This window comes from Xenopus laevis, chromosome 2L (genome assembly GCF_017654675.1).
Source record: "Xenopus laevis strain J_2021 chromosome 2L, Xenopus_laevis_v10.1, whole genome shotgun sequence".
Taxonomy (NCBI): Eukaryota; Metazoa; Chordata; class Amphibia; order Anura; family Pipidae; genus Xenopus; species Xenopus laevis.
In genome coordinates this window covers 184535259-184553136 of record NC_054373.1, presented here as the reverse complement: position 1 = coordinate 184553136, position 17878 = coordinate 184535259, and the positions used below count along the sequence as shown (strand labels likewise).

General features: G+C 41.8%; 1 protein-coding gene across 2 annotated transcripts in view; it reads left to right on the top strand.

The window, feature by feature from the left end:
- The first annotated feature begins 3675 nt into the window (after positions 1-3675).
- rab6a.S (RAB6A, member RAS oncogene family S homeolog) overlaps positions 3676-17878 on the top strand; it is a 37748-nt gene continuing 23545 nt past the window's right edge. The window contains exon 1 of one of the 2 annotated variants that reach the window (XM_041580875.1): positions 3676-4397. In XM_041580875.1, the coding sequence (XP_041436809.1) occupies positions 4328-4397 (70 nt within the window). In that variant the 5' untranslated portion in view covers positions 3676-4327. 2 annotated transcript variants of the gene reach the window in all.

Below are 17878 nucleotides of genomic sequence, written 5' to 3'. Positions count from 1 at the left end.
GTTGAATTCTCCTTTAATTCATTTGTCACGTTTTCTAATACTGAAGTTTACACTTTCTTTTCACCTTTTTATGTCTTTCTAAAGCAGCTCTGGAAAGGGGATTCAACAACTCCGCAAACTGTTCTAAACGATACATTAGTTAATACATTTTCCATTAGTTGATCCATTTCTTATCTTTGTCCCTGCTGAGCAGAATCCCTGAGTTTCATTACAGGCAGCTGTTAGACTTGATACAATAGTTGCTGATACTCCCCATAAATCCTACTGAGAAATGGATCAACTAATGGAGCAAATTATAACAGAACCTGCACCTGAATCACTGAGCTGCCAGACTGAAACTCCAGAGACACGGACATTCAACTTTACACTTCAATTTTGGAAAAACAGTAAAAAAATTAAAAAAATAGAAAGTCATTGAAAAAAAAGTCTTTATTTCTGGTGAACAATCTGAAAACTGAACCGGAAAAAGTGTTTGAAAGGTGAACAATTCCTTTTCTTTTCAGCTTTGCTCCAGTGACTGATTTCAACCTGTTCTTGCAGGAATATGTTGGTGTGTCACAAATCGGTGATCACTATAATAATACTATACAGGCTATTAAAGGCGATTACAACCCCATATAATCGTGTGGCTAAATCAGGAAAGAAGCACCCAAAAGAGCTGTTCCTAGTGGTGGAACTACATTTGCCAGGGCTGTAAAAGCAAAGTCATTTTAAGGCCTCCCTAAAATTTGGAAGTGACACAGTCATAACCGCTGGGCTGTCGCAAGTCCTACTTCCCCAACAGTTACCCTTGAATAAAACTTACAGCATGTCTCTCTGTAACAGCCAGAGCCCATTAAATTAGACACTCAATGCCCAGAAGGCCCTACAAGGGAACGTTCACCTTTAAATGAACTGTTAGTATGATGCAGAGAGTAATATTATTAGACAATTTGCAATTGGCTTTCATTTTTTATTATTTGTGGTTTTTGAATTATTTAGCTTTTTATTCAGCAGCTCTCCAGTTTGCAATTTCAGCCATCTGGTTGCTAGGGACCAAATGACCCTAGCAACCATGCATTGATTTGAATAAGAGACTGGAATATGAATAGGAGAGGACTGCATAGAAAGATAAGTAATAAAAAGTAACAATAACAATACATTTGTAGCCTTACAGGGCATTTGTTTTTTAGATGAGGTCAGTGACCCCCATTTGAAAGCTGAAAAGAGGCAAATAATAATCTATAAAAAAATGAAGACCAATTGAAAAGTTGCTTAAAGGAGACATATAGGATAAATGAAAATTTTGTAGGCAATTATAAGTAATACATGGTGCTAAAAATTAATATTATCTTTAAAAATAGCACCTTTATTGGAGTTCCCTATAGATGTTCTCTGGTCCCTGTTTTAAATGAGGGGTGGGCGTGTCCTAACGGTCCCTGCCAAAAAGCGCAGTAGGAGGGGGACAGCCAATCACAGCCCTGCAGTCACACAAGCACAGACAGGCTTCAGGTCCTGCTAGCTGCTGATTGGTTCCTGTCCTACAGTGCAGTGAGCTGAGTGCTGCCAGCTCTCCTGCACAGCCTGGGAATTCAGGGAGTAGCAGGTGGAAGAGAAGGAAGGGATTATTAGGGTTTTTGCCGAAATATTAAATAAATCAGCCTGAAACACTACTTTTGCATTCTTATCTTTTACACAAAATCTCTCCTTTAAAATTAGCCATTCTATAACCTAATAAATATTAACTTAAAGCTGAACCACCCCTTTAAAGGAGAACTAAACCCTAAAGATATAAAACCCCTGTCCTACATAGACTCCCCTCCCTCCTGCCCCCCAGCCTAGCTGCTACCCCGGGCAAATGCCCGTAACTCTTTACTTACCCCTCCGTGCAGATTCTTTCCAGTGGAGTTCTTCTTCTCTTCCGTAATGTTCGAATGACACCAGCGAAGCGGCACATGCGAAGTTGGAGCAATGTTCTGTCTCGTGACAACTGCACAAGCGCTGAAACATACGAAAATTGCCGATGCGCCGGTCTCATTACCAAAGCGGCTGAAGATGGCGTCCGTGAACTCCGCTGGACAGAATCTGCACCGAGGGGTAAGTAAAGAGTTAGGGCAGTTCTGGACTGCGAATCAAAATAGGCCCTGGCATTTCAGGTCCACAGAAGCCCAAACAACCCCCACTAGCCAAATAAATAGCGACTATCTATGCCAACTTACAGCAGCCACTCTGGCATTTGCCAGAACCCAGTTTGCCAGTCCGGACCTGACTTAGGGGCATTTGCCTTGGGGGGGGCACCTAGGCTGGGGAGGGGGTAGGGTTGCCACATTTTCCTAATTGTTTTACCGGTCGGCGGGGGGCGGGAACAAAAAGGGGTGAGCGTGACGTCAAAAGGGGCGGGACCGTGGCATAAAAGGGGCGTGGCCATGGCACCGAGATATTCAGACGGGGGGACAAAGTCATAAAAGCTACGTTTACTGGGGATTGGGGGCACGCCGAGGGGTCTTTTTGAAGGGTATTACAAATTTACCGGCAGCTACATTGCCGTTAAATTTGTAATACCGGCCCCAGCCTTGGCAGGTGCTTTACCAGCTAGGCCAGTAAAATACCAGCTGGGTGGCAACCCTAGGAGGGGGTCTATGTAGGGTAGGGGGGTAAAGGTTTTTTAACTTTAGGGTTTAGTTCTCCTTTAAGGTGAAATTAGGAAGGTCCATCCTGCAGCCACCTGAGCTATTGTTGCCACCTTTGCTGATGGCTAAATTCAAACATGAGGGCAGATAGCATTGGGGGGGGGCAGTGATGTTGGAACAGGCATGATGACATCACAGGTGGACACAATAATGTAGGTGGAGTTATGACACCGGGGCGAGGCTATTACATCACTTAGATACAACTGGTCGGATTTCTATCCAGTTTTCGCAATGTTTTAAAGTGTTGATGCCCAGTTCAAAGCCACACAGGTGGCACCCCTATCCCTATTCTGCTTGATGAAAACCCAATCGTTTAATTACTGCTATGAGATCTATTATACAGAAATCAGTAATCCAGAAAGCTCTGAAATACAGCAATGCTCATTTAAAAAAAAAGAAAATCTTATTCTCGATTGATTTTTTTGTTTTGTTTGTGTAATAATAAGAAATGAACTGCACTCGATAGTAACTAAGACACGTTGAAGTGAATATGTCAGTATTTAAACGCTTTTCATGTATCCGCCACATTATTGTTCAGGTTTCTGAAAACCGGACAGAAAGTTCAGACCAGAACAGGCCTTACAAAAACCCAACTGTTTGGGTGAAAACTAAACAGGAGGCATCCCTAATTGTTGCACTACAACTCCCAGCATCCCCTGCTGCTGCTGCAAATTCAGAGACAGGATTCTGCAATGGGGCAAAGAGCAGCTGGAATTCTACAGACTGGACACTAACGTAATACACAGCTCAGGACATTGGTGTGCAGCTTAATACTTTATTGCCATTCTCTAGTTTCACTGAACTACAACTTTGGCGCGCAGAGGACGCTGGGATTTCTAAATCAAAGTTCACCACAGGAGCGTCGCACACACGTGACCTTTGCCCAGGACGGCTGCTGAGGAAGGTAATACAGGGTGCAGAGTTCTCCATTACGTCAGCCGGAAGTCACGCTAACTAAGTAACGTGGCGTCCGCAATGCGCGCTGCAACCAAACTGCCACGCAGGCTCCACCTCAGCGGCTAAAAACGCTGCCTCAGTTTGGTGCTTCCCCATTGGCTGGGTAATGCCTATAGGTACATACAATTACAGCCGTTTACTCAAAGTTGGGTCTTGTTGGCACGCCCATTTGCGTTGTTGGGTTGAGGTAAGAAAGATCCATATTGGTTGTGGCGTCCCATAGGGTTGACAGGTTGGAAGCGGGACGTTATCGCTGACTGTTAAGGCTATCGGGAGCTTCCGGTAATTGTTTTGCCACACACCAAATGGCGTTCTTAACAACCCTTACAAGCCCCACCCTGTATTTCCTGATTTGATAGTTTTCCCTGCTACTGATTGGCTCATATATCCAGTTGGCATAGTGACAACGCCTGCCATATTAGTGTGTGAGCGTGTCCCTGAGGGTTGGGTTTGGTACGCAGTCGCAGGTCTGTGAGACAGGGTGGGGCTTGACTATCAGGTGTGTGTGAGTGGTCACGGGAAGCTGCAGCCTCTCCTCAGCCGAATCGCTCGCTGTCCCCGGTCCCAAGAGCGCCCCACACGTAATTTCTCGGCTCCCATCCGTGCTGTGTATCAGTGCAGCCAGAGGGAGCGGCCCTTCCGCCTTGTCCACGTAATTCTATAATCTCTAACCGGATCGAGGACCCCGGGCTCCCGGCACCATGTCCGCGGGAGGAGACTTCGGGAACCCGCTGAGGAAATTCAAACTGGTCTTCCTGGGGGAACAGAGCGGTAAGAAATGTCTCCTCATATTCCTTCATAGTCTGCACCTCATCCTCTCATGTTATGTCTGTATTTACCTCATATAATCTGCCACATACACACTCCCCCATTATAGTCTGTATCTCCTCTCATTAGATTCTCTTTCCCCTCATAATATTCCCTCTCATATCATTATATCCCCCTCATATCATTATATTCCCCCCTCATATCATTATATTCACCCTCATATCATTATATTCACCCTCATATCATTATATTCCCCCTCATATCATTATATTCCCCCTCATATCATTATGTTCCCCCCTCATATCATTATATTCCCCCCTCATATCATTATATTCACCCTCATATCATTATATTCCCTCTCATATCATTATATTCCCTCTCATATCATTATATTCCCTCTCATATCATTATATTCCCCCTCATATCATTATATTCCCCCCTCATATCATTATATTCCCCCCTCATATCATTATATTCACCCTCATATCATTATATTCCCTCTCATATCATTATATTCCCCCCCTCGTATCATTATATTCCCCCCCTCGTATCATTATATTCCCCCCTCGTCCCCCTCGTATCTTTATATTCCCCCCCCTCGTATCTTTATATTCCCCCCTCGTATCTTTATATTCCCCCCCTCGTATCTTTATATTCCCCCCCTCGTATCTTTATATTCCCCCCCTCGTATCTTTATATTCCCCCCCTCGTATCTTTATATTCCCCCCCTCGTATCTTTATATTCCCCCCTCATTGTATTGTATCTGGACTGGAGTCCAAATAGGCCCTGGCATTCCAAACACACAGAGACCCAAACATCCCCCCACCAACACACTAAATAGTGATTTTCTATTACATTTTACAGCAGCCCCTCTTCCATTCACCAGAGCCCACATTGCTAGTCCTTTCCTGAAACTCCCTATATTCTATGAATCCCTTCAGATACACCCTTTCCCTGACACCTTGTGTTTAAACCCTTAAATTATATGACTCACTTATCCCTATCCTTAACATCCTCCTGTTAAACCCATAAGTGCCTTCTTTGTCACCCAAGGTTTAAGCCCCTAAAGCCTATTGTCGGCACCCTGAAGCCCTAAGGGCTGTAAAACTCAAAATGGCATTGAACTGTCTTTTTCCAATCTAATAAAGTGGGATTGGGATTATGATGAATATTTTTCTGCACAGATTGAATACCCATTGTATTGTATCCAGTTTAATTTCATACTGAGGTCTGCCATGTGTTTGCTTTGGTGGCACACACTATGTTTTCCTGTTTAAATGTATCACTCAGTAGGTCAGTATGGAGTTTTATAAAGAGATATACAGGTGCCTTACGTAATATAATTTACACTTTGTTCACATTATAAGATTCCATATTTGCTGCAGCCGGACTGAATACACTTTGCTCTATTATAGGCCCAGTCTCCTGTACATTGTAGGATATACTGACTGGCTGCTGTTGCTGCATAGGGACCTGGAACAGGCCATTTATATACAGTCCTGATGATTTCTTGTGTAGTGATGCTGTTAGTGTAGGAGCTGAGAGCTGGGTATAGCAGATTGTGATGTAATGCTGAGTGTCAGACACAAAGGGAATGTATGCAAGAGTTGTGCCCATCAGATTCTCAGTTCTCCTTTATCCTGCTGCTGCCGCTGCATTTAGAAATCAAGTTTAGCAGGTGACATGGCAATGGTCTCCTCTCATCTCTCATTGCATAAATCAGAGCTCAGGGCTTTGGGAGTCTGAATGCAAAGGAAAAGATCAATTCTGCAGGGAGAGGCACAGTGGAAGCTGTCGGCACCACTCCACATTTAAATAGGCTGCTGATCTTTGATTTAATTCGATTCGTAATTTGTCCTGTAAGGGGTTACTACTTTGCACTTGCAAACAAGGGTTATCCACAATAGTTTCTAAAGTGAGCAAGGATGCTGCATTCCAGGCTACAACTCCCAGCAGCTTTAGGCCCCCAAATCTGTTGTGGTGCTGGAGGTGTCGAACAGTTAGGGGCCTATTTATAAACCCTCAAAGTTTTTTTTTTTTGTTTTTTTTTTTATAGGAGGTCAAAGTACTAAACAAGAAAATGTCAGAGACTTGCACATTAATGTATTGGTTACTGTAAGGAGAATATTAGTCTGAGAAACTCACAAATAAATTGGTAAATATCTCATAGTCCTCATATAACCTCATTGCTCATAGTCTGTACAGAGAGATCCCATAAAACTATGGCAGCATAGGTATTTCCTGCACTAAGCACAATTCAGCAGGAACAGACCCCTAAGTTTGCTCATAGTCTGTACAGAGAGATCCCATAAAACTATGGCAGCATAGGTATTCGTACTAAGCACAATTCAGCAGGAACAGTCCCTAAGTTTGCTCATAGTCTGTACAGAGAGATCCCATAAAACTATGGCAGCATAGATATTCCCTGTACTAAGCACAATTCAGCAGGAACAGCCCCTAAGTTTGCTCATAGTCTGTACAGAGAGATCCCATAAAACTATGGCAGCATAGGTATTCCCTGTACTAAGCACAATTCAGCAGGAACAGCCCCTAAATTTGCTCATAGTCTGTACAGAGAGATCCCATAAAACTATGGCAGCATAGGTATTCCCTGTACTAAGCACAATTCAGCAGGAACAATCCCCTAAATTTGCTCATAGTCTGTACAGAGAGATCCCATAAAACTATGGCAGCATAGGCATATGCAAATTAGGTTCGGTATCCGGCTGAATCTTCCAAAATAGTAGGTTCGGCCGAATCCAAAATAGTGGAATCGGTGCATCCCTAGTTAATACAGAGTTGTCCCCATAAAATGTGGGTTACAGTGTACAGCTGCAAATATGTCATTCTGCCCAGGCAAGTGATAAGGAAACAAGCTGTTTAATGCTTCAGAGCAAATGAAAAAGAACTGTCAGACAGATGTAAGTTTTGTTCCGTGTTGCAGCCTTTTATAGGTGTTACACCATGTACAGGTGTCATGAGCAGTGTTAGCTGTGGTTTGTATATCTGTCCCTACTTGGGGCAGGAGCAGTCTTGCAGGATCCGATTACTATTGAGGTTTAGCTAGGTTGTACCAATCCATCGGATCCATGGATCACATGACGTATGGGCCTTTATATTTTCAGACCCTCTTTATACAATCAGAAGATTTTTGTTATGAAACATAATAGCATCTTGTCTATTAATTTGTCACCTAACTAAATAAAGGAGAAATAAACCATTCCTTTTAAATGATTAGAGCTTACCAGTTTCCATGCATGCTAGAGTAGGTGGGTGCATCTGGGCTTTTCAGTAGAACTAGTCAATCATTATGTACCAAATTGTTTTAATTCCATAACATGGTCATCACCCCAGGTCTCTTCCTGATTGTTAACGGCAGGCTTCTGTGAAGATGTATGTCCCAAATTCTCACCTTTTAGTATGATGTAGAGCAGGGCTGTCCAACTGGCGGCCCGCCAGTTGGACAAGGTAGTTTGGCCCCTAGGCAAGAGCTTCACTCAGTGCCCCCCTGTCCTGCATTACCATGTCCCTCCTTACCATGATGGTTTTTAAATAAAGAGAGCAAGAAAATGTACAACACTTTCATTTATATTACTGCCCCCTATACCTGTAACCGCAAGCTCAGCAGCCCTCCATCATACAGCCTTCCATCAGCCATCATATTGCCCCCAATCTTTACCTGTGTCAGCAGCAGGCAAAAATAAATCTGATCACATCATATTGCCCCCAAGTATTTATGTACCAGTGCCAGCGCCCAGCAGCAACAGCAAATATATGGCCCCCAAATCTGTACCTGGCTGTGCCAGCAGGAAGCATCACACTTTACAGTAATAGAAAGAAAGTCTTCAGTTCAGTGTAACTGTGCAAGTCTGAGAGCAGTGAGAGTCACACCAAGCAGCCCCCCAGCTCTCTGCCTCTCTCTGTCACCCAACACATCAGTGATGTCATTGACGCGTGTACGCACATCGCACTGCACCGCACAGAAGGAGCAATTACTTGCCGAGAAGAGGGAGAAGGTGAAGGAGGGGGATTCCACCCAACTGGGTGACCATGATTACTGAAACAAATTATTAAATAAACACTTGAAAAAAGTGTGCCCCTCAATGATGGCACCCTACACAGCCGCCTACTCTGCCTACCCCTAGTTCCGGCCCTGATCCCTGCAGTGAGCACCAACCATTTTGTTTTTTGGTGTGCTATTAATGTGGACATGGTCTTGCGGTAACATGGGTGTGGTTTAAAGTGGGTGTGGTCTAAAACAGGGAGTGGCTAACACTGGCTTCCGTTATCGGCCCTCCACCATGTAGATTCCGGCCCTCGGTACCATAGAAGTTGGACAGCACTTATGTAGAGAGTTCTATTCTGAGACAATTTGCAATTGGTTTTTTATTATTTGTGGTTTTTGAGTTATTTAGCTTTTTATTCAGCAGCTCTACAATTTGCAATTTCAGCCATCTGGTTGCTAGGGTCCAAATTACTTTACCAACCATGCAGTGATTTGAATAAGAGACTGGGATATGAATAGGAGAGGCCTGAATAGAAAGATGAGTAATAAAAAGTAGCAATAACAATACATTTGGAGCCTTACAGAGCATTTGTTTTTTTAGATGGGGTCAGTGACCCCCATTTAAAATCTGGGGAAAACTATAAAAAGTAACGAAGAACAGTTGAAAATTTGCTTAGAATTGGCCTGTCTATAACATACTAAAAGTTAACTTAAATGTGAACCACCCCTTTAAGTGGTGGGGCCTGTCTCACATTTTGGCATAGATAAATAGTTTGGAATTGCTGTGGTTGCTAGGGACCAATTTACCCTGGCAACTGGCCGCTGGACTGAATAAAAGGCTGGTAAATGAACAGCAGTGTAAGTAATACCAAGTAACAATGAAATAGCAGCCTCACATTACAAAAGCATTTTGCCTGCCAGGGTCAGTGACCCCTTAGCAGCATATTACATTGCAAACTGCATAGAGGCAAACGAGGAAGTCCTATCATTCTAACAATGAGGTGGGTGTTTGTGCAATGCCACCATAGCCAAGCAAACACCATGCAATAACCCGGACTTTATACCTGAAAGCAAATATAGTTTTGCAAAGAAATCCACCTTGTAATCAGTTTATATGAATCCTATTGATTTAGTCGATGTCAGAACAGGGGGTGCCCTTCTATTCTATGCCCTCACTGAAGGCAGTGCAGTGATTCAGTGGGTGACATTGCAGCACTGGGGTCTTGGGTTCAGTTCCAGCCTGGGCAAAAAGTGTGTATGGTCCCCTGCTGTGTGGTTTGGGTTCCCCCAGATACCCTGGTTTCCTCACACCCCTCAAATACATAACAGGCAGGTTAAATGGCTCCTGATAAAACTACCCCTGGTGTGTGACTGTGATAGGTGCATTAGATTGTAAGCTCCACTGGGACAGGGACTAGTGGAAATGTGATAGGGACCTTAGATTGTAAGCTTCACTTGGGCAGGGACTGGTGGGTCTATGATAGGGACTTTAGATTGTAAGCTCCACTTGGACAGGGACTAGTGGAAATGTGATAGGGACCGTGGATTGTAAGCTTCACTTGGGCAGGGACTGGTGGGTCTATGGTAGGGACCTTCGATTGTAAGCTTCACTGGGACAGAGACTAATTGGAATGTGCTAGGGTCCTTAGATTGTATGCTCTACTGTGGCAGAGACTGATGGGAATGTGATAGGGACTTTGGATTGTAAGCTTCACTTGGGCAGGGACTGGTGGAAATGTGATAGGGACCTTAAATTGTAAGCTCCACTTGGGCAGGGACTGCTGAGTCTATGATAGGGACCTTAGATTGTAAGCTCCATTGGACAGGGACTGGTGGGAATGTTATAGGGACCTTAGATTGTAAGCTCCACTGGGGCAGAGACTGATGGGAATTTGATAGGTACCTTAGATTGTAAGCTCCACTGGGGCATAGTGGGAATGTGATAGGTACCTAGAGTGTAAGCTTCAGTGGGCAGGGACTGATGGCAATGTGATGGGTACCTTAGATTGTAAACTTCAGTGGGGCAGGGACTGATGTAATTGATGTATAATCTCTGTACATCACTGGGGAATATGTTGGCACTATATAACTAATATTAACTATAGTCATAATAGAGACCCATTTATTAAGGTGTATGGATTTGCACTGATTTCTTGCTTTGTTATTGGTGTCTCATTGAAGCTTCCCAGGAATGTGAAGATTATCTGTAGGCACAAGGGAATGTTTGTAAGGAGAGTAGATGGGTGCAGAAAGCCTTTGCCAGGCAGGCCCAGTTGGTGTAATAGGATCCCGTCTCCCTATAGACAGGAGCAGCCAGTGGGTCTGTGAGCAGTTGATAAGAGGGAGCAAGTGCTGGAGCTGAAGGACAGACAGGAATTCCAACTCCCTATTCTCTCTTTATTCTCTCTATTTAGTCGGAGGCCTAGAGCCCTGCCTTGGCTCTTGTACACAGCACTTGTTGTACATTTCTCTCACATCCCACTGACTAGTGTCCGGCCCCTATTGTCTTTGCTCCACTCTCACCCCATGTTAAATATCTAATTGTATTGTTATAGTTACACAACTGTATCCAGCACTTTGCAAAGGCCAACGCAAATGTTATGGGCAGAATTTTGGTAGGTAAAGGCTGAGAACTGTTTCACGCTGCTATAACCTATTGTCTGACCCCCACAGAGCTCACACTCTGTGCCTATTGGTAAGAGAGGAATGATGTGAGATATACCAGCTCATAAAGTGATTTGTATATCGGCTTTTGAAGTCATTCCAATCGAGACGTCTCTGGTGTTTTAGTGATGGCAACTTGCAGTGCTGGGGTCCTGTGTTCCATTCCAAGTCAGGCACATTATGCAGCGAGTCCTTTGGTTTCTCCAAGTACCCCGGTTTCCTCCTACACCTCAAGTGCAAACAGGCAGGTTCATTGGCTTCTGACAAAACTGCCCCTTGTGTATGTGACTTATGGGAATGATTTATAATATCTTTAAATCTCTTTAAATCACTGTCTCTCTCAACACTGTGGATTTGATTAGATAAAGTGTAGCATTACATTGTTAGAATGACTATATAGAAGGAATTGGTGAAGTGCGGGTTCTCCACCTGCACACAACCCTAACCTGGCTCTTCCTCCTCTTTATATGCCGCCCCGCTGTGACATCACAAAAGCAGCAGCGCCTGTGTGAGTATATAAATTGAGGCGGAAGTGGGGCAGAAGAAGGCCTAAAGACTCTGCGAGTCCCGCATATCACTAGAGGCAATCATTTCCACGTTAGAACGAGTATATAGAGGCTAACTTTCCCTAGTTAGAATGAGTATATAGGGAATTATTCCCTATTTGAGTATATAGACGGGATGGAATCAGTCCCTAATTAAAATGAGTATATCAGGGTAACGTTCCCTAATTAGAATGATATATCAGGGTAACGTTCCCTAATTCGAATGAGTATATAGCGGGTAACGTTCCCTAGTTACAATGAGTATATCAGGGTAATGTTCCCTAATTAGAATGAGTATATAGAGGGAAACATTCCCTAATTAGAATGTGTATATAGAGGAAATTATTCCCTAATTAGAATGAGTATATAGAGGGGAATCATTCCCTAGTTAGAATGTGTATATAGAGGGGAATCATTCCCTAGTTAGAATGTGTATATAGAGGAAATCATTCCCTAATTAGAATGAGTACATAAAGGGGAATCATTCCTTAGTTAGAATGTGTATATAGAGGGAATCATTCCCGAATTAGAATGAGTATATAGCGGGTAAAGTTCCCTAATTAAAATGAGTATATAGAGGGGAATCATTCCCTAGTTAGAATGTGTATATAGAAGGAATCATTCCTTGGTAGTATATAGAGGGAATCATTCCCTAGTTAGAATGAGTATATAGAGGGAATCATTCCATAATTAGAATGAGTATATAGCGGGTAACGTTCCCTAATTCGAATGAGTATATAGCGGGTAACGTTCCCTAATTCGAATGAGTATATAGCGTGTAACGCTCCCTAATTCGAATGAGTATATAGTGGGTAACGTTCCATAATTAGAATGAGTATATAGCGGGTAACGTTCCCAAATTAGAATGAGTATATAGAGGGAATCATTCCCTAATTAGAATGAGTATATCAGGGTAACGTTCCCTAATTAGAATGAGTATATAGAGGGAATCATTCCCTAATTAGAATGAGTATATCAGGGTAACGTTCCCTAATTCGAATGAGTATATAGCGGTTAACGTTCCCTAGTTACAATGCGTATATAGCGGGTAATGTTCCCTAATTCGAATGAGTATATAGCGGGTATGTTCCCAAATTAGAATGAGTATATAGAGGGAATCATTCCCTAGTTAGAATGTGTGTGTATATAGAGGGAATCATGCCTTAATAGTATATAGAGGGAATCGTTCCCTAGTTCGAATGTGTGTGTATAGAGGGAATCGTTCCATAGTTAGAATGAGTATTTAGAAGAGGCATATATAAGTAATGAGTGAGGATATGCGACTGTATTGAGATTCTAGAGGAGCAGAAATCTTACATGGATCAGTAAATCTCTGTAGAATTGAGAGCAATACAGTATGGAGTCCTGCTGTATCCGCTGCCTGCTCAGAGATATCACAGCCATAAATTAACCAGTATAATAAGCCTGTGCTGCACTGCTCACTAGTACTGCCTGCAGCCACTGCCTCCCTGTATGAAGAGCACCTTTTCTTTATTCTCCCAGCATTCTGAGGATGACATACATACATACATACATACATACATACATACATACATACATACATAAATACATGCAGAACTGCATTCTAAAATATTATTTTCTACTATTGAATTGCCAGATGACTTGATATTCTAAGACAATTAGCAATTTGTCTTTTATTTTTTTAATGGTTACAAAGTATTTGTATTCTGTTCAGCAGCACCAGCAGCAGCTCTGTGGTTAGTAGGGATGCACCAAATCCAGGATTCGGTTTGGGATTCGCCAGTATTCAGCCTTTTCCATTAGGATTCGAATTCGGCAGAATCCTTGTGTGGCAGAACTGAATCCTAATTTGCATATGTAAATTAGGCGTGGGAAGGGAAATCAAGTGACTTTTCGTCTCAAAACAAGGAATTAAAACATTCTTTTCCACGTTTTCTTTTCCCGCCTCTAATTTGCATATGCAAATTCAGATTCAGTTGGTATTTTTCTGACTCTTTCACAAAAGAATTCAGGGATTTAGCCAAATCTGTGCATCCCTAGTATTTGGGCATTTGTACAACTTGCATCCATAAGGGAGGTTACTGGTTAGAGGTTACTGGTTAGTGGGTTATCACTAAAATGTTGACCCACTCAACTGAGCCCTGATAAATATTTTTGCAAACTACCCCCCCATCCTCCCCATTTTTATTGCTACTTTCTATTACTCCTCTTTATATTCAGCCCCTCTTCTTTTCACAGTCCAATTGTTTATTCAATTCATTGTTGTTAGGGTCATTTGGACCCTAGCAACCAGATTACTGCAATTGTAAACTGGAGAGTGTTGTGTATTCCGCAATATTATCCGTATAGTGTTATGAGAAATGTAGAGTCCGCAATTTACCACAGCCATGTAAAAGATGCAACCAAGGTTCCCAGAGATGAAACGATTTATTCAGATTATCCAGCCCAGAGACAGCAAATGATACCGAGATCTTTCAAAATGTGCCCACAGGTTATACTTCCTTCCTTCTCTCTCTCCCTCTTCTTTCCTTCCTCTTCTCCTCTGCTCCCTTATCTCTTCTCCTCTCCTTCCCCTTTCTTCTTCTTTCTTTAGCCAAAAACCAATTCCATTGTTATACTGTTTCTAGGCCATTGACCCAAATGGGGAATGGTTCTGATTGGCTGATGACAAGTTAAACAGGAAAAACAGCTAATTTCTTTAGATGTCCCTTTTACCAATAACAACTGTACAAACAGTTCCTCTTTGAAATGTAAAAGACCCTCTCCAGATAGTCTCTTGGAATGTGTCCCACCTATTTCTTATCTTATTTTTGCATTTTATTACAAGACAGGATGGGCTCCTTTGAAGGAGTCATAAAAACTCAGGATACCTTCTACCTAAGGATTAATTACAATTGGTATATATATATTTCACTACAGAGAGCTGTTGAATGAAAACTTAAATATCTCAAAAACCACAAATAATGAAAACCAATTGCAAATTGCCTCAGAATATCACTCTCTACATCAACTAAGTTATTTTAAAAGTAAACCACCTCTTTAAAAGAGGTGGTTCGCATTTATGTAAACTTTTAGTATGTTGTAGAATGGCTAATTCTAAGCAGCTTTTCAATTGGCCTTCATTATTTTCATGTTTTTTTTTTTTTACAATTTTTGAATTATTTGCCTTCTTCTGACTCTTTCCAGCTTTCAAATGGGGGTCATTGACCTCATCAAAAAAAGAATACACTGTAAGGCTACAAATGTATTGTTATTGCTACTTTTTATTACTATTCAGGCCTCTCCTATTTATATTAGTACTGATTAGTGTTCTGTGGCCCTTATGTCTTGCCATTCTAACTGATTGGGCTGCACAGAACTGGGAGTCCACAGCACTTTTCTCATGAGGGTTTGGTTGCCAGACTGCTTTCTCGGCACATAGTGGGTTGACAGAACAGGCTTGTTTGTTGGGCTGAATGCAGCCGAGCAGGTAATACTTGTTCTGACAGCGAGGTGTTACCATGTATTACTGATGGCTCCAAGTCTGTTATCTGGGGAGCAGAAGGTCACATAAGCCAGTTTACAGAGTTCTGTCTTTTGCTTCAACACTTCTTCCTGTTACAGTGAGAGCTGCAGTATTTCTGGTCAGGTGATCTCTTCCTGTTACAGTTAAGCTTTCCATAGACGCAAAGATCCGATCGTACGAATCCTCGAACGATCAGACTTCCCCATCTCCCGACCTTCCATTAACCATTCAGATCAAATAAAGTAGAAAAGAACAGATCAGCTGATGTTATGCCCCTGACAGCAATCGTATGATAGTTATGTCCGACAAAAACTAGTGACCGTCTCACACTGAAAATCGTATGATTGGCAATACATGCAGAGAAATTATCGGCAGCCGACAGTAATTTTCTAACCTGTCCGATCGACCAAACGACCGATCCACACACCGTCCGAAAATCGTACGAATACTTGATTCGTAACATCGGATCTTTACATCTATGGCCAGCTTTAGAGCTGCAGTATTTCTGGTCAGGTGATCTCTTCCTGTTACAATTAGAGCTGCAGTATTTCTGGTCAGGTGATCTCTTCCTGTTACAGTTAGAGCTGCAGTATTTCTGGGCAGGTGATCTCTTCCTGTTACAGTTAGAGCTGCAGTATTTCTGGTCAGGTGATCTCTGAGGCAGCACACAGACCATCACGAAATGGTGGCTCAAGGCAAGAGATGTAAAAGGACAATATTTACTTAAGTATATATTCCTTTTTGGTAAGATTCTTTAATATGTCACTTTATATGATATACTATCTGTTGCTTTAAGTATTCATTTTGGGGGTATAGTTTTCCTTTAAGATAAAATACTTCAGATCAGACAGGCTATATTTTCCTTACATATACACGGCAGCTGCTAACAGACACACTGGAGGGGGAGTTTGAAAAATTTAGGCGTGCAGTCAGATCTTTCTCTGAAACAGATCTCATGTTCCTGCGGTGACAGGATGATGGGAATATGCCCCAGTAATGATGAAGTTTGACTGTGTTTAGGGACTGTGCCATCCAGAGCAGTGTGACTGCACACAACGCAGACTTTGTTATTCAGAATCCTGCTTTTCCTTTCCCAGCAGCTCGTGCAACTTCAATCCAATTAATGGCAGTGCTTCGAGCAAACGGCACCTTCCACAGAGCTAGACAGCCTTGATCAGCTCAAAAGAATGTCTTAAAAGAGCAAATGTATTCCATGCACTGTGACAAAAGCACCATATTTCATGCAGGTTTCATGCAAGCTGCTGTATTAAATGTGCTAAATTACATGCACTTATTGTCGAATGGGGACAACTCCCAGTCTTTGTGTTCTGTCTCATATTGACAGATGTATAAATAATAAATATATATATATATATATATATATATATATATATATATATATATATATATATCTATATATATATATATATATATATATATATATATATATCTATATATATATCTATATATATATATATATATATATATATATATTTATCTCCAGAGAGAGTGCAGTGTGTCCATAATAAGCTATATTCTTCTGTTAGAGCAATGCTGTGCAATTACTTATACAGGTATGGGATCTGTTATCTGGAAACCCATCATCCAGAAAGCTCTGAAGTCCCTCTCCCATAGACTCCATTTTAATCAAATAATGCAAATGTTTAAAAATGATTTCATTTTTCACTGTAATAATAAAACTGTACCTTGTACTTGATCCAAGGAGCCAAAACAATCCAGGCGGGTTTAATGAATGTTTAAATGATTTTTTTGGTAGACTTGAGGTATGGAGATCAATATTACAGAACAATCCCTTACCCGGAAAACCCCAGAACCCAAGTATTCTGCATAACGGATCCCATAGAACCAAAAAGTGGACCCCTCCAAAAATCCAATTTTAATTATGGCTGAGTATCAGGGGGCTGTGTATTGTTCCTTCAGTGCACCCCAAATGCCCGTTATGAAGGAAACAAAAGCGTGAGATGCAATTGGCTCACATTGTTGCTGTTCCATTGTAAGGTCATCAACTTCAGAGTCACAGAATTCCTGTAGTTAGCAACGATATTGCATAGATGTGAGTTTGTATTCATGAAGATTTTTCCTTATACTAATATGTTGTCACTTACTCAATTATATATACAGTAATTTGAAAAAGTTTGGGAACTCCTCTCAGCCTGCATAATAATTTACTCCACTTTCAACAAAAAAGATAACAGTGGTATGTATTTTATTTCCCAGGAACATCTGAGTACTGGGGTGTTTTCTGAACAAAGATTTTTAGTGAAGCAGTATTCAGTTGTATGAAATTAAATCAAATGTGAAAAACTGGTTGTGCAAAAATTTAGGTACTATTGTAATTTTGCACAGTTGCTGTAAAACCCAGGTCTGGCAGGCCAAGAAAAATACAGGAGCAGCATATGAGGAGGATTGTGAGAATGGTTACAGACAACACAAAGATCACCTCCAAAGACCTGCAAGAACATCTTGCTGCAGATACAGGTGTATCTGTACATCGTTCTACAATTCAGCACAATTTGCACAAAGAACATGTGTATGGCAGGGGGATGAGAAGCCCTTTCTGCACTCACACAAACACAAACAGTCACTTGTTGTATGGAAAAGCTCATTTAGACAAGTCACAGTCATTTTGGAACAAAGTGCTTTGGACTGATGAGACAAAAATGATTTGCTTATAACAAGAAGCACTTTACATGGCGGAAGAAGAACACGGCATACCAGGAAAAACACCTGCTACCGACTGTCACATTTGGTGGAGGTCCC